Here is a 21,538-nt window from a genome sequence, read left to right on the forward strand (position 1 = left end):
AAAAATATACATATGTTCAAAGATTTAAAGGAAGTTTCGCGATTTCTCAAAAATAACAGATCTACAAGCTCACTGGGTGCCGCGCTATGAGCTTGTAGATCTGCTATTTTTGAATAGCCCAAAGAAATCTTAAAATGACAGAGATGCGTTCCCGGTCTTAAAGGGTTAAGAAAGATGCACTATACGCTGGTTTCCCTCACGCTCAAGGAAGGACTTTACAACAGTAACAGTACCATAATGTAGGACAGCAAGACAGTATGTATTCATGAAGGGGGAACAATCCACAGCTGCCACCATAATAATCACCTCCTGACCTCCTAACAGCACGCTGATGACAGCGCTATATCCTTTGTAGGTTACCGTTAGTCACACTGCTTCCTTTCCAGCCCCCGTGTGGCCCGCCTTCCGCGGTACACGACTAGACAAAAAGATATTCAACATGATAAGAGCCATGAAAGGCATGTAGGACACCACCACACTGGCAGGGAAAGTCTGACCACCACGCCTATCATATTCTACAATCCAGGTGGAAGGACGTGTTGTTCAACCGTTTTAACCCACAACAATGCAAACTAAGGGCATTGTTTGGTTGCCATGCTATACTAGCCAAACAAGTGTGAAATTGAGTCGACTTTCAATTTGGAGGTGGAACGCACCGCAGCGCTTTTGATGCCCGGATCGCGAGAGATACGTCCTGTTTTATCTACACATGTCAGGGTGATTGATTGCGGGCGGTAGCTTTCCATGTTTCCCATATAGCACTACTGAATGGTTTTGAACTTCACAGACCATAGCTGTGACCCTTTCCAACCTGGGTCAGTTTTTTGCTGCGTATCAGGCAGTCATAAAAAAGCGTGAAGTGTGCGTGTGTGCGTGTGTGCGTGTGTGTCTGTGTGTGTGTGCGTGTGTGCGTGTGCGTGTGCGTGTGTGTGTGTGTGTGTTTTTGATTGATTGAACATTTTATTAGGCAGAAATGTGAAAACAGCACGAGTACAGTCAAACACTTTGTCTAAAAGGATAACACCCAAAAAGTCCTTGCGGTCTTGTTTCCATTGGGGTCCTAGGTATTCAATTCATCAACATATGAAATAGCACCAAAACATTCAATATCATCACAATATAAAACCCTGTGTGTGTGTGTGTGTGTGTGTGTGTGTGTGTGTGTGTGTGTGTGTGTGTGTGTGTGTGTGTGTGTGTGTGTGTGTGTGTGTGTGTGTGTGTGTGTGTGTGTGTGTGTGTGTGTGTGTGTGTGTGTGTGTGTGTGTGCGAGCGCGTGTGTGAGTGAGTGAGTGAGTGAGTGAGTGAGTTCATGTGTATGTGTGTGTGTGTGTGTGTGTGTGTGTGTGTGTGTGTGTGTACACGTACGCATGTGTGTGTTTCACATAATATAATAATAATAATAATACATACGATTTATATAGCGCTTTTCTAGGTACTCAAAGTGGCTTTACAGTATGTGTCTGACTGGGTGAATTAATGCTTCGTGCATTTGTTGTTTTCAGAGCTTCTCCCCAGCTGAGCTTCTCCCCCACTGTGCATGTTGTTTGACCATCCTGTCTGCCGTACAGCATCATATGAAGGGTCTAAAAGAAACTGTACTTTATGAGAAATTATGTATTTATTTTTTATTATCAAAAACATGTTGGCCAGGGCCAGATATTATTATGAGTTTCTTGAGTTTCTTTCTCCTTTGATATTGAGAAAAATATTTGTATTGATGCTCGCTGGCATTGCTCTCTCTCCCTTCATTTCTATGGATGGATGCTAAAGGCTAAATAATACACATCAATATTTTTTTTCCCCCAGTTGAAAATACATTATTTAGTTTTTATGACGCAACCATTGGACAAAGTACAACACAGGCTTTAGTCAGTGTCTGCTACAGTGTCTGGTGATGATGGAAGCGGTTAACCCATTCAATCCGGAGAACGCCATTTCTCTGTCATTTTAGATGTCGTTGGCTATTCAAAAATAGCCGATCTACAAGCTCGCTTGTAGATCTTCTATTTTCTACTTTCTAGTAGATTTTCCACAGTTATTATGATGTTATGGAACACACGAAGAAGAAAAGATGCTCACCACTTTTATGAGCATCACTGACTAAGAGAGGGATCGGTTGGTACAGGACGTTATGTCAAATAGTGAGTAAATAATTGAGTAAAAGTCAAATAACAGTACTTCTGAATGAGAAGAAATTCCTAGAATTTCACCTGTGTGTGTGTGTGTGTGTGTGTGTGTGTGTGTGTGTGGGGGGGGTACAGTCTAGGTGGATGATGTGTACTACATAAGGACAATTCAGACGGTGTCATTCAGACGGTGTCAGATATCAGTCACAAGACAGCATAGACGGCTTATAGGCTCCCTTTTGTTAGGCGTTGTACTGTGTGACCAACCCTCAGTGGGGTACTATGGACACACCGTGCCTATATACATGTCTGTGCATGTCGTGTGCAGTGGTGTAAAGTAACTAAGTGCATTTACTCAAGTACTGTACTTGTACACCTGCACACTTTTGGGGAATTTTTACTTTACTGGAGTATTTCCCATTTTCAATACTTGTACTTCTACTCCACTACTTCTCAGTGGCAAATATTGTACTTTTACTCCACTACAATTATTTGACAGCTTTAGTTACTAGTTACCTTGCAGATTTAGATTATTATCACAAAACATACATTAACCACTTCAGCCCTATATATATTTCGGCCATTTGAAAAGCTCACAATGCGTTGCGATGCAACGCATTGTGAGCTTGTAGATCTGCTATTTTCAAAAGATTTTAATACATTTGAAAACTTGAAATGGGACATTCTGCATAATGAATACTTTTACTTTTGGTACGTTAAGTACATTTTGATGCCAATACTTTTGTACTTTTACTCAAGTCAATTTTGAATTCCGGACTTTTACTTGTAACAGAGTAGGCTATTTCTATTTTGCAGTATTGATACTTTTACTTAAGTACTTTTTCCACCACTGATCTTGACTCGACTCATCTTCACATAAGACACATTGTAAGGTTTCAGTGACTCATCACTGTGTGTGATCTCACTGAATCTGCTACTGGTGCCATGTCATGTCAATACTTTATCCAAATACTGTACAATACTGCCCTCTCCTGGATGCAAAATACAATGGTTTTATAAAAATAGAACCTGCTGGCTCACACACTACTGTGTGGCTTCATTCATAATACAACTCTCTAAATAAGGGCTTAATAATCATCTTCTTCCCTTTACAGCAGGGTTTGTCAAAGTGGGTGCTGTGAGGTAAGTCCAAGGCCAGGGTGCCGCAGAATACTTTGATAATATTTGGAATCAATCAATATCACTTCAGTTTAACCACTCAGACCCTAATAAAAACGGACCTGACTGTACTTGGCGTGTTCTTTTTCAATCTACACCAAATCTGTCCACCAAAAGTAGCCAATCTAGAAGCCCACAACGCGTCACGTTGTGATGCGTTGTGATGCGTTGTGACGCTTTGTGATGCGTTGTGACGCGTTGTGTGCTTGTAGATCAGCTATTTTTGGCAAATGTTCAACCACAGAAAAGGGATGCTGGGATTCAAGTGGTTCATCGTAAAGTTTAACGTTATTTTCAATCTGTCCCAATGGAAACTGAATGACATTCTCTCGAGTTTTCCTCGTGACATACTTTATCTTACTAAAGTTTTCAAATAATTGTAGTGGAGTAAAAGTACAATATTTGCCTCTGAGAAGTAGTGTAGTAGAAGTAAAAGTATAGACAATTGGAAATACTCCAGTAAAGTAAAAGTACCTCAAAATAGTACTTAAGTACAGTACTTGAGTAAATGTACTTAGATACTTTACACCACTGAACTTTTTTCTCTCTGTTTGACCATAAAAGATTAAGAGTGTCTGATAATCTACCACACAAAGTGTTTTGTCTCTCTTATATTGGACACTGTCATGCTGTAAAGATGCCAACCAGTGAAAACATACAAAAAAATCTAAACCAATCACATCTTCTAAAGTATACTTTCACAGGATGTTATTTTTGCCTTATTTCCCTTTTCCTCACTTGTTCTCTGTTTCTTTAGAAACATTGGCCTCTGGCCGCGGCCGGTCACATTTCCCGCCGTTTAGGGGACCTTTTGATCTTTTTTTTCTCTAATTTCTAACTTTTCAACTTTTAACCCCCCCTGCTGTTGCTTTAGAGGGCCCCGTCCTAGCAGGGGCCAGACAAAGAGTTGACTCTCTCTCCCTGTCTGTCTGTCTGTCTGTGGTTGAACCGAATGGAGCGCCACAGAGGAGAAAAAGAGGAAAAAAAAGAAGAGCGGTGGAGTGAACGTGAACGATGACGTTGAAAAAAGTTTTTAAAAAAGTCAAACTGAGCAGGAGAAAGTAAATGGGATGCGATGTTCCAAAGCCATGCAGTGAACGAGCCGAGATACACGCCAAGAGATCAGAGGACTGCAAAGAAAGAGAGTATAGGAAGAGCAGTGGTGTAAAGTAACTAAGTACATTTACTCAAGTACTGTACTTACCGTAAGTACAATTTTGAATTTTGAATTTTACTGTACTGGAGTATTTACAATTGTCTATATTTTTACTTCTACTCCACTATACATCTCAGAGGCAAATATTGTACTTTTACTCCACTACATTATTTGAAAACTTTAGCTATTAGATACTTTGCAGATATAAATTATTACATTATAAAACATACATTAACCACTTTAGCCCAATTCTATACCTAGGCTATTTGAAAATAGCAGATCTACAAGCTCACAACGTGTGAGAGAGAGAGAGAGAGAGAGAGAGAGAGAGAGAGAGAGAGAGAGAGAGAGAGAGAGAGAGAGAGAGAGAGAGAGAGAGAGAGAGAGAGAGAAAGAAAGAGGGGATAGGGAGGTAAAAAACAAGGAGGGCGGCCGGGACTCGGCGGAGGTTGTCAGTTTCAATCTGCAGCGGGGGCCGGCAGGACGGCCAAAAGGAGCAGCGACTGGAGGAGAAATCCTGGGAGACTTTTCGTTTCCTGCCTCCCTCGCCTTGCAGACAACCTCTCTTTGTTTTACTGGCCCTGGCCTCTCTCCCCCCCCCCATCCACTTCAACCCTGCAGCACACCATGCCACGAAAAAAAAGAAGAAGAAAAAAAAAAAAGAACACAAGGGGGGCTGGCTGCCTCCTTCCAGGAGAGAGGAGAGGAGAGAAGGGTCACAAACAGGAGGGGAGAGATGGAGGGGAGCAAACAAGAAGAGAGGGAGAAAGAGAGGGGGAGAAGAAGACAAGAAACAGTGAGGTAGAAGTAGTGTCAGTGGTGGAAAAAGTACTAAAATGTTTTACTTAAGTAAAAGTATCAATACTGCAATGTAGAAGTGCTCCGTCACAAGTAGAAGTCTGGAAGTCTAAATTTACTTGAGTAAAAGTACAAAAGCATTGGTATCAACATGTACTTAAAGTACCAAAAGTAAAAGTACTAAAATGTTTGAAAATAGCAGATCTACAAGCTCACAAACGCGTCGCGATGCGACGCGTTGTGAGCTTGCAGATCGGCTATTTTCAAATAGCCTATGTATGACACAGGGCTGAAGTGGTTAATGTATGTTTATAACCTAATAATTTATATCTGCAAAGTAACTAATAAAGTTTCAAATAATTGTAGTGGAGTAAAAGTACAATATTTGCCTCTGAGGTGTAGTGAGTAGAAGTAAAAGTATAGACAATTGGAAATACTCCAGTAAAGTTACTGGCTACCTCCTTCCAGGAGAGGAGAGGAGAGACGGGTCACAAACAGGAGGGGAGAGATGGAGGGGAGCAAACAAGAAGAGAAGGAGAAAGAGGCAGTGGTGTAAAAGTACAATATTTGGATCCGAGATGACGTACAGTAGAAGTAAAAGTATACTGAAAATTGGAAATACAGAGAGAGAGAGAGAGAGAGAGAGAGAGAGAGAGAGAGAGAGAGAGAGAGAGAGAGAGAGAGAGAGAGAGAGAGAGAGAGAGAGAGAGAGAGAGAGAGAGAGAGAGAGAGGGAGACGGAGACGGAGACGAAGAAGGTGGTGGGGGTTGAAGAAACTTAAGAGAAGGGAGGGAAAAAAAGAAGAAAAAAAAAACGACAGACGAAACACAACGTTGGAATTTGAAAAGAAAACGAAGGCAGAGAACGCGGCTACTGTCTGGTATGGAGCTGAGGAACACAGATGCCCAGTAAATGTGTCATGTGGCTTGGTCCACAGTTCTCCTACACCCACAGCGTAGCGGTTCTGAGCGTCGGGACTGAGTCTCAAAGCCTTTTCTATGGGCAAGCTACAAGCATTCCAAAGAACAAGAGGAAGAAGAAGAAGAAGAGGTGGCAATATCTCATAGCGCCACAGATCTTCAATGATTACTCTGTTTTATTGTTTTCGTTTGTCTTTGAAGACTGCAGAGACACTCTGTGGCGGGTTGGCGTTCATCCAACCGCGAGGGAGGTGACAATACACAAGGGAAAGCGTTATTGGCGCTCTCTTAGAAGTGCAGCCACTGGTCCAATTAAGAACCAGCATGGGACTGAATAGCCTGAGCCCCGAGGTTCAGGGGTCGCACGCACAATAGAGTTCTCAAATTCGGCCCGAACCGACTCTACCCTACCCGACCCGGCGTTTTCGGGCCGTGCCGGGCCCAAAATCTATGCTTATTAGTCGGGCCGGGCCTCGGTAAAAAAAAAAAAAGAAATGGATAAAAATCTATTACCCTCAAAAATACATTTCAACTGCCCCTAGCGGCCTAACGGTAAGGCAGACGGCAGTGGATGTGTTGGATGCAGCTCAAAGGGAACTTTACTCAGTTATCTAGTTTGTCGCCATCCAACCTTCCTAGCCCGTATTATTAAAGAATAAAGGGCGACAACGGCCAAAACTCAATCGAAAATCGTCGTTTTCAATATGTTTTGGCCATTGTCTCTGGAACGGAAGGTCCAATCTGCTCAGTTCAAAGCTTGTTGGATGCGTGACTTTGAGGACATTAAGCGCACAATGACACATTTTTTTAAAAAATCAGGTTTTCTGGCCTAAAAGTATGAGAATTGTTCAAGCCTGGCCGAGCCTCGGGCCGGCCCAGTAGGGCCCAGTTAGGGCCGGGCCTTTCAGGCCCGTTGAGAACTCGTAATGCACAGACAAATCAGACCTGAAATGTGTATACAGACAGACACCCCCCCCCCCCACACACAACCCTCCTACACCCACACACCCCCTCAACGCTCCTTCATTTTTCCAGGCCTCTTTTTCTGTCCTTCTCCCCCCTCCCCCCCCCTCCTCTCTCTCTCTCTCTCTCTCTCTCCTCTCCTCTCTGACAGTGAGCTGAGCCAGTTTCCACTTCGGTCTGGGGTGTGGTGCATGCAGCGCTCCTCCTGAGAGACTTAGGCTGCTGGACCAGCCTTCTAGTCAAAACAAGGAGGCCTACAGAGCACTAGAGAGAGAAGAAAAGAGACAGAAAGAGGAGAGAGAGAGGGAGAGAGAGATAGAGAGAGAGCAAGATAGAGAGAGAGGGAGAGAGAGGGGGAAAGAGTCGAGTCATGGGCCATTTTTAACCCAAGGTCTGAGCCAGCGAGAGAGAGAGACCCAGACAGGCTCAACGTTTTAATACGGCATAATACAGGTGCTTTAAAAGCCATCTGTATGAGAAAGGAGCCATGGGAGGAAGCGAATACTGGCACGGTTTACAGTACAACGTAGTGAGTGTGTCTGTGTGTGTGTCTGTGTGTGTGTGTGTGTGTGTGTGTGTGTGTGTGTGTGTGTGTGTGTGTGTGTGTGTGTGTGTGTGTGTGTGTGTGTGTGTGTGTGTGTGTGTGTGTGTGTGTGTGTGTGTGTGTGTGTGTGTGTGTGCACACGTGCAAGAGAGAACGTGAGTTTGAATATAATGCAGTGTAATCTCCTCAAAGGAACACACACACATACTCACACATACAGACAGACGGATACACACACGGAAAACTCAGATAAAACGTCTGGTTCTTCCTTCAAACAGGTTCGCCTGGAGTAAACGAAATGTTTTGATGTAGTTAGTTTGTTCCATTTGGGATTGCACTGCTGTAAAGGTTGCCTGTCTGAATGTACAGGGTGACATTGTGATGATGAACGTCAAAATGTGCCTCAGCAGAAAGAAAGAAAAACAACCACACTCGTAGCGGTGAATCATCACTGAGCAGAAGCGGAGAATATGAGTTGTTCCCTGACTGGAATTACAAAATTTCCTCTGTTTCATTGCAGTGGTAGAGAGGCTGGAGGTGAAATACCCAATGGTGTAAAGTAACTAAGTCCATGTACTCAAGTACAATTTTGAGGTATTTTTTATTTTCTTCAGTATTTACTATTTTCAATACTTAGAAGATTTTGTACTTTTACTCCACTACAATTCTATGAATTCTTTAGTTACTAGTTACTTTCATCATTGATTGTCATTATTATTACAAAACACACTGGCCACTTCAGCCCTATATATTTTGTTCATTGGAAAATAGCAGATCTACAAGCTCACAATGCGTCGCATCGCGACGCATTGTGAGCTTGTAGATCGGCTATTTTCAAAAGATTTTTTATACATTTTGAACTTGGGACATGAAATGGGACATTCTGCACAATGAGTACTTTTACTTTTGGTACTTTAAGAGTATTTGGATGCCGATACTTTTGCACCTTTACTCAAGTAGCCTACATTTTAAATACAGGACTTTGACTTGTAACAGAGTACATCTACATTGCAGTATTGATACATACTTTTACTTAAGTAAAAAGAAAGAAAGCATTTCCAAGAGCCTGACAATAGGTCAAAACTGAATTGCACAGACCAGACTTTAAAAGAATAATGGAAATATTGGCTAGAAATAGGCTTCAAATACACCCGTCACCAGTGGTGGACAAAGCACTCAAAGTACTTGTAAGTAGAGATACTCCTGGTCAAATATTACTCAATGACAAGTGAAGGTTACTCAGTCAAATTTGGACTTGAGTTTAAGAATATTTTCATTTTAATATCAATGCATTGCTGTTTTCCATAAATGTTAAGAAAATGTCAATAGTCAAGCAGATGACTAGCAGATCTACAAGCTTTCGCTTAGCGAAAGGGCCTTTCCGTGTGGAGTTTGCATGTTCTCCCCGTGTCTCCTATAGGGTAGGTACCTTCACAAAAAAACATGCAGTAATCCTGGTCTCTATACTGCCGGCGAGCCTGATGGAAGGGAAAGGAACTGGTTGGAATAACGTGTTCCTTCCACACGCTACGTCCTACCGGGGAAACTCCCGCCTGTCAGGTGATAAGAAGCGGCCTGCTCACTCCTCATGCGTTGAAGGAAGCATGAGCTCAGTGCGGGGCTCTCCCTAGGCTGGCAGAGGGAGAGTAGCGCCCAGCATTACATAGGCAATTGGCACTGGGTGAAAAAATGGGTTACACATTCGTAAACAAAAAAAAAAAAAGATCCATAAGCTCACATACGTCGACACATTGTGAACTTGTAGATCGGCAATTTCCACTATAATTTTAAATGGGCTTAAGTGATTAATTCTGTAATGTCATTTTCCCTTCCTAGAAATGTAATGGAGTCAAAATACTCGAGTTAAGTACATACTGTAAACTCCAGAAATGTACCTAAGTACAGTAGGCTACTCAAGTAAATGTACTTCATTACTGTCCAGCACTGCCTATCACTTTCAGCGCCTCATATGACTTGAAAATGCAGTTGAAAAATATTCAGTGTGACCACCGATTGAGAGAAAATAAGGGATTAAGGCTAATGGCAACTTAAATGTTAGAAATGGGCTTGTAACCGGAAGGCTTGAATCCCTCAACAAGTTGTGAAAGTCTTGGCTGACGTCTCAGCAAACTGCTGTCATGGGACCTTTTGCGTGAGACGCATATAAGACCCAGTTGCCGCGGTAGCGCGGTCTGGTGGCAAACGGTCGGAAATTACAATGTTTATTGAGCATCTCCCAGGTGTGAATGTGGATAAAACTGCAGGACTGCAAAGCAGGGCTGTGTGCAGGCCTTGCTCTGCAGTTATCTGAATGTAAAACATAGGCCTACAAATGAAGAGTGAAAATACATATATATTACAGATCTTAAAAATAAATACGAGCTATTTTTCTAAAACAGCTGACAGGTTCAGCAATGGTGCAGCAACACTGCTGTTTCTGTGAAGCTGTCTGTGGTGGAAAAAGTACTCAAATGTTTTACTTAAGTAAAAGTATCAATACTGCAATGTAGAAGTAAAAGTCCGGAATTAAAATTTTACTTGAGTAAAAGTACAAAAGTATTGGTATCAAAATGTACTTAAAGTACCAAAAATAAAAGTACTAAAATGTTTGAAAATAGCAGATCTACAAGCTCACAACGTGTCGCAATGCGAGCTTGTAGATCGGCTATTTTCAAATAGCCTAGGTATAAAATAGGGCTAAAGTGGTTAATGTATGTTTTATAATATAATATATAATATTGCAAAGTAACTAGTAACTAAAGTTTTCAAATAATTGTAGTGGAGTAAAAGTACAATATTTGTCTCTGAGATGTAGTGGAGAAGAAATTAAAGTATAGATAGACAATTGGAAATACTCCATTAAAGTAAAAGTACCTCAACATTGTACTTAAGTAAATGAGTAAATACTTGAGTAAATGTACTTAGTTACTTTCCACCACTGGAAGCTGTAATACTAAGGAGTCACTGTAAAGAGAAAGAGATGGTGGTTTCAACTTGGGAGGCCACAGCTGGAGAGATAAAAAAGACCCAATCATTGTATACTTTCCCTTTTTGTATCCACCACAGACACATGTGGTAATGACAGCCTCTCCCAACCCCCCCCCCCCCCCCCCTTCTCCTTCAGGAAAACTCTAAATGTTTCCTCGGGAACTGACTTTGACATATTTGCTTTAGGAAAATTTGGTTTATGTTTTCTTTTTTGCACGTTAAGTTGTTGCGTTGTTTTGGAAACGTTTAGGGCAGCGATCATTATGAGACACAAGGATGAGGGCATCCTCCTCACCATGTAACCTGCTAGGCGGCATCTCAGTATAAACATAATGATCATAGGAGTGAGTCATCGTTATACTGCTGACTCAGTGAAAAGAAGCAGGTTGCAATGTGGGAGGCTGCAGATGGAAACGGAAAAAACATCAGTCCATAACGCAGTGGTGGAAGGTAGCTAAGTACATGTACTCAAGTACTGTACTTAAGTACAACCTTGAGGTACTTTTACTTTACTGGAGTATTTCCAATTTTCTTTACTTTTAATTCTCCCCCACTACATCTCAGAGGCAAATATTGTACTTTTACTTGAAAACTTTAGTTACTAGTTACTTTGCAGATATAAATTATTATACCTAGGCTATTTGAAAATAGCAGATCTACAAACGCATCACAACGCGTTGCGCGTTCTGCTTTTGTACTTTTGTACTTTTAATCAAGTAACATTTTGAGCACAGGCCTTTTACTTGCAACAGAGTATTTCTACATTGCAGCCTTGATACTTTTACTTAAGTAAAATATCTGAGTACTTCTTCCACCACTGCCGTGGTACGATGGAGTCTATGCAGTAACTTCTGCATTATAAACATTGCATGCCTCAGTCTGCGTGGAAGAAGCCACGTGGTACATTACACCAACTGCTGGGCCCATCGCATGAGTACATAAACACTGAGACACATATGGTACATATACGCCTACATATCTTCTACCATACAAGCCCAAATACGTATACGTACATACATTACCCTCACAACCAAGCCAAGACGGACACTCTGATGCATGCGGCAGGCAGGCAGGCCGCCCACACACACACACACACACACACACACACACACACACACACACACACACACACACACACACACACACACACACACACACACACACACACACACACACACACACACACACACACACACACACACACACACACACACACACACACACACACACACACATACATGGTTACACGCAGGAAGACAGACCTCAGAGACACACACACACACACACACTCACACTTACTCTCACGCAAACACGTGCACACACACGCGCACGCGAACACGTGCGCACACGCACACTCCCACACACTCCCACACACACACACACACACATGCTTACGTGTACGTGTACGTGTACGTGTACGTGTACGTGTACGTGTACGTGTACGTGTACGTGTACGTGTACGTGTACACGCACACGCACACTCCCACACACACACACACACACACACATGCTTTCACGCAGGCAGACATACCTCAGACACACACACACACTCGCGGGCGCACACACGCGCACTCACTCACTCGCACGCACGTACGCACGCACGCACGCACGCACGCACGCACGCACGCACGCACGCACGCACGCACGCACGCACGCACGCACGCACGCACGCACGCACGCACGCACCCTTTCATAGCTAGCTTGCTGGCATTCCGAGTTTTATATGCTCTCCTTTATTCATAACGTTGCATTTTACATTGCTCCAGTCTGGAGCAGATTAAAGGCAGTCTCCTGCTGAACGCTCGTGCTTACTCAACCCCAAAGAGCCGGCATGCTATTCCACTGTTCTTCTCGAAAAGCCAATTTGAACACTAGACATCTGGCAATATGGATCTCAGCAAAATGTTGATGAAGGCTTAGGGAGGCAGGCAGGCATCGCTGCTGAGGCAAAGCTCCTCTCTTCCATATGAGTATAACATTTCTGTCAAATGAAAAGCCTGTGACAAACCAAAACATTAGCTGTCTTTAATTTCGTTCTTTTTTTTTTGCTTTTGGTTTAGTTGTCATAACTTTGTTTTTTTAATTAAAACTTTTACTCTGAGTTTGGGGCTCTTCATCCCAGCAGCAGCTGGCTGGCTGTCTAGCGGCACAGCATTACTGTATCACAGTGGTTCCCAACCAGTGGTCCGGGGGACCACCAGTGGTCCTTGAGGGGGTTCCAGGTGGTCCCCAGCTAAATGATGGAGAGTTGGTAACCAAATGGACCTTGAGACTTGAATTCATGGAATGTTTTTGTTGCATTCCAAAGCCAATAATTTGATGACCAGAGGACCGGTTGGCAGCGGTTCAGGTAGGAGACACAAAAGAGACACTTTGTGTCTCCTACCGGAACCGCTGCCGGTCATCAAATTATTGGCTATGCGAGAAAAACTATAAAACTATAAAAAATATCCATGAATTCAAGTCCATGGGGTGACTAATCGATAGAAAAAAGTCATTTTGGGGTGAACTATCCCTTTAACTCTTGACAGTGTAAAATGAAACCATTGTTTCATCTTACACTCTCAAGGGTTAAATTATTGTTAAACATCTGCATTACTTAATTTACAAGAAGTCTAACACAATTAGAGAATGTAGAAGAAATAAAGAATTGCCATTTTGACAAAATATTCGAGTCTTGGGTCTGAGAGTCTTAGTCTCATCAAATGGTGGTTCGGTGGCTCAAATGTCGAATAAATAATGGACCTTGATATGAAACAGGTTGAAAACCACTGCTGTAACGGACGCTGTGAGCGGAACACTCTGTTACAGGAGCAACTCATAATAGAAATAACCTCGGTAAGGGCTGGGTGGGGTTGGATGTGGGGTGGGTGGGTGGGGGGAGCTGCTGGAAGGGAGTCGCCCCTTTATCCCTGCCAGTCCAAATACCTGCCGCTGAGAACCAGGAAGAATGGGGGTCAGGGGGTGACCGAGCAGAATCTTATCTGGCCTCTGCCCGTTTCTCTATTGCTATTGAAGCCAGGGGCGAGAACAAGTACGTGGTCTGCTAACGCTCACAGGCCCAGGCAGATACAGAGAGAGAGAGAGGGAGAGAGAGAGAGAGAGAGAGAGAGAGAGAGAGAGAGAGAGAGAGAGGGCATTCTCGGACACTTATCAGCGCTAGCGTTTCCTCTCCTCCCGCCTAGATACGGCCCCTCATCCTGTGTGCGGGGCTATCGCTGTTATTGCAGTCCTTACCCCTCTGTCTACCAGCGGTGACACCGTATAGTCCATGTGTAAAGGATGTGTAGCGCGTTTCACACTGAGGCTTTAGTCTTGTGTCAGCAGAACTTGGTGTTTAAGTGAAAAGTGCCCGAGGAGTGAGTCCATCCTGTGGTAGCGCCCTATAGGCTACTCACTTACTTACTGTCCTATTGGCAGTGGTGGAAAAAGTACTCACATGTATTACTTAAGGAAAATAATCAATACTGCAATATAGAAATACTGTTACAAGTAAAAGTCCGGAATTCAAAATGTACTTGAGTAAAAGTACAACAGTATTGGCATCAAAATGAACTTAAAGTACCAAAAGTAAAAGTACTCCTTATGCAGAATGTCCCATTTCAAGTTTTCAAATAATTTTGAAAATAGCAGATCTGCAAGCTCACAATGCGTCGCATTGTGACGCATTGTGAACTTGTAGATCAGCTATTTGCAAATTGCCGAAATGTTTATGGGCTGAAGTGGTTAATGTATGTTTTGTAATAATAATCAAAATCTTCAGAGTAACTAGTAACTAAAATGTTCTACTAATTGTAGTGGAGTAAAAGCATGCTATTTGCCTCTGAGATGTAGTGGAGTAGAAGTAAAAGTTATTGAAAATGGGAAATACTCCAGTAAAGTAAAAAATCCTCAAAAAAGTGTACTTGAGTAAATGTACTTAGTGACTTTACACCACTGCCTATTGGGACACTGAAAATATGTTTTGGCTTGAATTAAATTCTCATAAAATGCGCATCATTATAATAATCACTCATTTTTGGCCCTGGGGGTGCCCGGATCCAGATTAAAAACTGTCTTTAGTGACGCTCCAGTGTGAATTGTGAGCACTAGCCTTAGGCTAACCGTATACATATAGTACATTAGCCTATCTGTGGACAGAGCTACATCCTGCACAGTAATCATCAACAGATGGTTTGTCATTTGTCAATTCATCCTCAAAGACACCTTTGGATGTACTGTAAAGGAAACTATACTGTTAGCATTGATGCAAACTAATAAACAAACAATTTGCTGTTTATGTCATATCAATTGTCACGCATACATTGGTGACCTATCAAATGTGGTGACTCCAGAAACCTCACACACCACATAGTATAGTGGAGAGAGACAGGAAACAAGGTGAGAGAGAGAGAGAGTAAAGGAAGTAAAGGGCAGCAGTAAATCCATGTGGCCAGGCCGGGAATCGAACCGGGAACTCGCTGCCAGGCACCAGAGCCCAAGCGGAACACGTCACAACCACTCAAACATTGAGTGCCCGGCTTTGGAATGAATTAAGAACAAACAATTAACCCATTAAGACCAGGAAAGCATTTGTAATTTTAGATTTTAACCACTCTCTTATACTTTGGCTATTAGAAAATAGCAGATATACAAGCTCATAGTGCCGCACTATGAGCTTGTAGATCTGCAATTTTTCTTTTTAATCTTCAAAATGTTTGCAAATCTTTGAATATGTATTTTTAAGTGAACACTTTTTAACTCAAATCTTTGCTTCTGGGGGATTCTACAAATGTCTTCTAAATCCTAACAGTTTATTTTTATGTTGCTATAATAGCAGTGGTTTTCAAACTTTTTTCATGTCAAGGACCCCCAAAATGATATGTATTTGTCCGGGATTCAAGATTCGTTTTTCAAAAAACGATCTACAAGCTCGTGAGCTTGTAGATCTGCTATTTTTGAATAGCTAAAGAAATCTAAAGTGACACAGATGCGTTCCCGGATTGAATGGGTTAAACACAACATGTAGATGTCAAAGCAGAATGAGAGTGTCCCTGGCTGAGCAGACTACAGCCAGCACTGTACCACACACTCGCACTGTCATGATTTCCCAGCATTCATTGCATGTAATACCCAGCTATTATGTTTTCCATCAATCTCTGCCATGTTACAGCAGACAAAGCAAAACTACATTTACTATATAAAACTACTGCTATTCTTAACCACTTGTCTTAAGCCCTACTACTGTATATACTTTGTCCAACACCGAATAGCGCAAATAGCCAATCTACGAGCTCACACAACCCCAACGTGATATGATGCATTGTGAGCTTGTAGATCCGCTATTTTAGCCATGCTTAATTACTATACTACTATACTACTCAGGGAACAATGCAAGTTGGGAATGCATGCCCCACCCCGGTTCTGCAATACCCGTTGTCGTACCTGTTGTACCCGTCTGTCTGCCTGTGTCCCTTTCATGCCCTATATGGAGATCCCTGATGTCATCAGTATGTGCCCATATATGGGCATATTTGTTTTATTAAAATGTTCACGATTTTTCAAAAATAGCAGATCTACACGCTCATAGCGCAGCACTCGGTGCCGCCCTATGAGCTTTTAGATCTGCTATTTTTGAATAGCCAAAGAGATCTAAAATGACAGAGATGCGTCCCGGGATTGAATGGGTTAACCTCTTAGAACCTGCTAAAAAATTCTGTCTGCATGTGCACGTGTTGTACTTGCTACGTGTGTCTGTAGTTCACGTATGTCTGTAGCTACGTGTGTCTGTAGTTCACATATGTCTGTAGCTACGTGTGTCTGTAGTTCACGTATGGTCTGTAGCTACGTGTGTCTGTAGTTCACGTATGTCTGTAGCTACGTGTGTCTGTAGTTCACCGATATGCCCATATGGGCATATCGGTTGAATTGACGGTTCTGGACATCCGGATTCCCACATAATGCCTATATGTTATGCCCATATGGAGATGCCCGATAAGAATATGCCATAATATATTGTATAAACATATCGGTCGGATGGGCAGTTCTGGACAACCTACAACCGTATATACGACCGACTTGATGCCGGACACGAGTTTGAAGTCAGTCGGTTGGACGGTTCTGGAGATACGTGAACTACAGACACACGTAGCAAGTACATCAACATACATTTTGCGCAGGTTCTAAGAGGTTAATAAAAACACATTTACATTTCAAAGTAACTATGCTGGGTGAACCCAAAGAGAACCGAGCGTAGCCACTACTTTGTGTCAGAACAGATTTAATCATTCTTTTGAACAACCCATTCTTTCCCCCCCGCATAGTAAAAAAAACATCGGATAAACCCATACACGTTCTCGCTCTCTGTCTCTCTGTTCCTGCCATGTCCGGGTGGATGAGTGAAGAGTGTCAAGCGGCAGAGTCTAGCTTTACCAAAACAAAGGCCAATCACCCTCTCGTAACAAGCTGTGGCTTCGACCACCTGTCTCTACTCATGCATGTCCATTGATTTCACAAACAGTCTCATTCATGCAAACAGCCTCCTGCTCCGCTTCACCGCATTCAAGCCAGCCACTCTCACACTCTCTTTCTGTCCCCGAAGTGTGAGCAGAAGCCGTCGTCACGCCCCTTTGTCTCGCTAATCTACCATCTATTATGTTGTGACCGCCAGTGTTTTTTTTCCTGATGCTCAGGTAGACGGCCTGAATCTCACTGTGCTGTAACACTGTTCTGTGGTTGTTAGTTCAGGAACAAAACAAAAGCACCTGCACCTGCCTTGAGCTGGGGATGTGCGCTCTATACAGACTGTGTGTGTGTGTGTGTGTGTGTGTGTGTGTGTGTGTGTGTGTGTGTGTGTGTGTGTGTGTGTGTGTGTGTGTGTGTGTGTGTGTGTGTGTGTGTGTCTGTGTCTGTGTGTGTGTGTGTGTGTGTGTGTGTGTGTGTGTCTCTGTGTCTGTGTCTGTGTCTGTGTGTGTGTGTGTGTGTGTGTGTGTGTGTGTGTGTGTGTGTGCGTGTGTGCGTGCGTGCGTGCGTGTGCGCTAATTACCCATTTGTAACTCGGAGAGTGTACAAATGTAAACAAATTCGTACACTCCTAGCGTCCCTATATGAATCACTCTAACAACCCGCCGCAACGCATTGTGAGCTTGTCGATCTGCTATTTTCGCTATTTGACTATTTTTTTTTCTATCGATGAGTCACCCCATGGAGACTTGAATTCATGGATATGTTTTATTTTTTGTCGCATTCCTAAGGAAATAATTTGATGACCATCAGCGGTTCCGGTAGGAGATGCAAAGAGTCTCCTTTGTGTCTCCTACCGGAACTGCTGCCTAGCGGTCCGCTGGTCATCAAATTATTGGCTTAGGAATGTGACAAAAACAAATAAATATCTATGAATTCAAGTCTCCATGGGGTGACTAATCAATATACATTTTTTGTTTTTGTGTGAACCCTTTAAATGTATGGATTTTAAGGATTGTACACTGTATGGTGTCAAATGGAGGCCCATGTGTAGCCTGACCAGTTCACCAGTTCCAGCTCAGACACGCATGCACCAAAATACTCAGTATCTTGTACAGTATCTAGGAGGACTTGAGTACCTTCTTTGGCAGCCAGGCGTGGGGACGGGTCCGCATGAGATGGAGTATTGTAGGATAACGATGAGCTACCTGCAACAGTACCAGAAAGAAAGAAAGAATCAATAAAAAAAAATGGTTATACACGACTCCATCTCTGTCTTTTATAGTAAGAGGCTCTGAAATATAACGTCACAACTGGCAAGAAAAGAAACCTGAATGTAGGCCTAGTCTACACTGCTCCACCGTCCACCCTGTTCTGCCTGTTCGTACTACACTGTACTCCTATGGCCAACTTTAATTTACTCATATTGAGTGTCGAGGAATTCTGTATCAATTAGTAATTGTTGAGGCAGACGTTATAAGATACATGTTTAGTAAATTATCATGGGAGAAGTACATCAAACATTCAAGGTTATGGTGGTAGAGTAGTGCACCGAGCAAAGCAGGGAGAGAGCCTAGTTAAATACAAACATGATTTCCCCCCACGGGATCAATAAAGGTATCAATCTATAATGAGAGAGAGGAACTTGCATGTGTCATGGGACCAAGCTGTACCCAAAACAATAGATACCAGGCCTGTGCCAATCCATCTTGAACATATTGAAAGGCCAAAGATGAGCAACATAATAACAATGTAAGGTATCATTCTACCACAGAGTATAAGTAAAAGTAACAAGAAATGTGTCAAATATTGCTGTACTGTGTATCAGGAAGCACAGTAACAGTGGTCAGTAGCCAGCAGGTGGCAGTAGACGGTGCAGCTTAATTAGTACAGGACAGAGCTCAGCCCTTTTCATTTCTCACATATCACTCATGTTTATACCTTTAAAAACATTGTCTTGGAGGCAGGGGTGGGCTAATACATGGCATATTAAGTTTAGTCCACAAAAAAAAATTAAACCAGCTATAAGGCTGCAAGTGCAGAAGGGTGGAAACCCCCCCGAAGTCAGTCGACATTTTAACCCATTAAGACCGGGAACGAATCTGTGTAATTTCTTTATTTCTTTGGCTATTCAAAAATAGCAGATCTACAAGCGCATAGCACGGCACTCGGTGCCGCGCTATGAGCTTGTAGATCTGCTATTTTTGAATAGAATCGTTAAAATGTGTGTAAATCTTTGAATATATATTTATTTTTTAAAGCGAACATTTGTAACTCAAATCTTTGCGTCTGGGCCCTGGGATTTACCAAATGTCTTCTAAATCCTAACAGTTTCTTTGAAAATGTATTTGGCCGTGGACCCCCATCTCAAAATATTTTGTTCCAGGGACCCCCAGAAGTTGTAACAGAGTTAAACATGTTTGCTTTGAAAAAAGTAAATGCACAAATTTTCACTATTTTTCAAAAATAGCAGATCTACAAGTTCATAGTGCGGCACTCGGTGCCGCACTAAGAGCTTGTATATCTGCTATTTTTGAATAGCCAAAGAAATCCAAAGAATGACACAGATGCGTTCCCGGTCTTAAAGTGTTAACTGCAAAACCTCTACTTCTTGAATAATAAAATCGGGAGGTAAGCGAGACTCTGCATATGGCTGCCTATTCATTTCACCTTATGGAGCAGAACTCAGCAGTGCATTCCTCTGCTACACAGGCACCCTGGGCGGCACCAAAATGCTCTCTTAATTTTAGCTGCCCCCAGGCATAAATCAGCGAGTGGAAAAACAGACCCAAAAATGCACAGAGAAAACACAAGCGCTGCTACTACTACGCGGGGAGCGCAAAGATTTAGCACAAGGACAACCGGGTTGGGGGGAAGAGTTGCCGGGTATAAGGATGATGCCTTTTTTTTCTGATTGGATGTTTTGGGGGGTTGGGTGGGTGGAAGACCCAAATCAGACAACTTTTTATGTGCGTGTATTTTACAGGGGCTTTTTCGGCGGGTTCCCTATCTTGCCGTGGGGTGGAGGTGGAGGTGGAGGGTGGAAGGGGGCCAGCAACAGTGGTAGACTTGGGTTCTGTTTTTAGGGGGTGAGAGGTAGAGAGGGGGCACACACACACGCATGCATGCACAGTCGCACGCATGCACAGTCTCACACACACACACACACACACACACACACACACACACACACACACACACACACACACACACACACACACACACACACACACACACACACACAGTGGTGTAAAGTAACTAAGTAAATTTACTCAAGTAATGTACTTAAGTAAAATGTTGAGGTACTTTTACTTTACTGGAGTATTTCCACAATTTCCACATCTATACTTTTACTACTCCACTACATCTCAGAGGCAAATATTGTACTTTTACTCCACACACACACACTCACACTCACACTCACACTCACACTCACACTCGCACTCGCACTCGCACTCGCATACGCACACGCACACATCACCCCTCCCAGTTCCACCTACTACTACTACTACTACTACTACTACTACTCCACGGCACCCCCAAGGCTCTGGGTCTAGTTTGGAGAACCCGGCGGGACGGGGGCCTCTGAACAGGGGAGCCATTGTATGAGGCAGAGGGTCCCTGCACAGCAATCAAACGCAGCTCTCCCCCATACAAAAATAATTCCACACGCTGAGCGTAAGCTGCACGGGCGCATGGGCCAGCCAACACAGCACCGTCTCTCTGGGAGAGAGACACACGAGTAGGAAAAGACACACAGACACAGACACACACAGACAGACAGACAGACAGACAGACAGACAGACAGACAGACAGAAAAAGAAAGAGCAACAGACAGACAGACAGACAGACAGACAGACAGACAGACAGACAGACAGACAGACAGACAGACAGACAGACAGACAGACAGACAGACAGACAGACAGACAGACAGACAGAAAAAGATAGAGCAACAGACAGACAGACAGACAGACAGACAGACAGACAGACAGACAGACAGACAGACAGACAGACAGACAGACAGACAGACAGACAGACAGAAACAGAGAGAGCAAGAGGAGGGAGGGAAGGAGGGAAGGATCTGTTAACCCTTTTCCTACTGTGTTCCACATGTGGGCTGACCCAGACAGGCAAACAGGCAGCGTTGCTGAGAAAACCACAACCCTGTCCCACAAAGCAATTCAGGACTGCTGCGAGAGAGCGAGAGAGCGAGAGAGAGAGCGAGAGAGCGAGAGAGCGAGAGAGCGAGACAGACAGACAGACAGACAGACAGACAGACAGACAGACAGACAGACAGACAGACAGAAGGAAAGTGTGTCAAAGAGAAGGTGAGGGAGTATGAGGGAGAGACTAGTGAGGGATGAAGAGAAATTGGAGAGAGAGAGAGAGAGAGAGAGAGAAAGAGAGAGAGAGAGAGAGAGGC

The 21,538-nt window shown here is 43.1% G+C and overlaps 1 protein-coding gene across 9 annotated transcripts in view; it reads right to left on the bottom strand.

Moving 5' to 3' along the window:
- The window catches only part of fli1 (Fli-1 proto-oncogene, ETS transcription factor), a 72,295-nt gene that overhangs the window by 15,096 nt on the left and 35,661 nt on the right, over nucleotides 1–21,538 (bottom strand). For 8 of the 9 annotated variants that reach the window (XM_080428118.1, XM_080428123.1, XM_080428120.1 and 5 more), the window contains one exon: nucleotides 18,255–18,323. The exons of the other annotated variant lie outside the window; for it this stretch is intronic. In XM_080428118.1, coding sequence (XP_080284244.1) covers nucleotides 18,255–18,323 — 69 coding nt within the window. The remainder of the gene's footprint in view (nucleotides 1–18,254; nucleotides 18,324–21,538) is intronic. 9 annotated transcript variants of the gene reach the window in all.

This window comes from Gymnoscopelus braueri (assembly GCF_963280865.1).
Source record: "Gymnoscopelus braueri genome assembly, chromosome: 5".
In the NCBI taxonomy this organism is placed as follows: Eukaryota; Metazoa; Chordata; class Actinopteri; order Myctophiformes; family Myctophidae; genus Gymnoscopelus; species Gymnoscopelus braueri.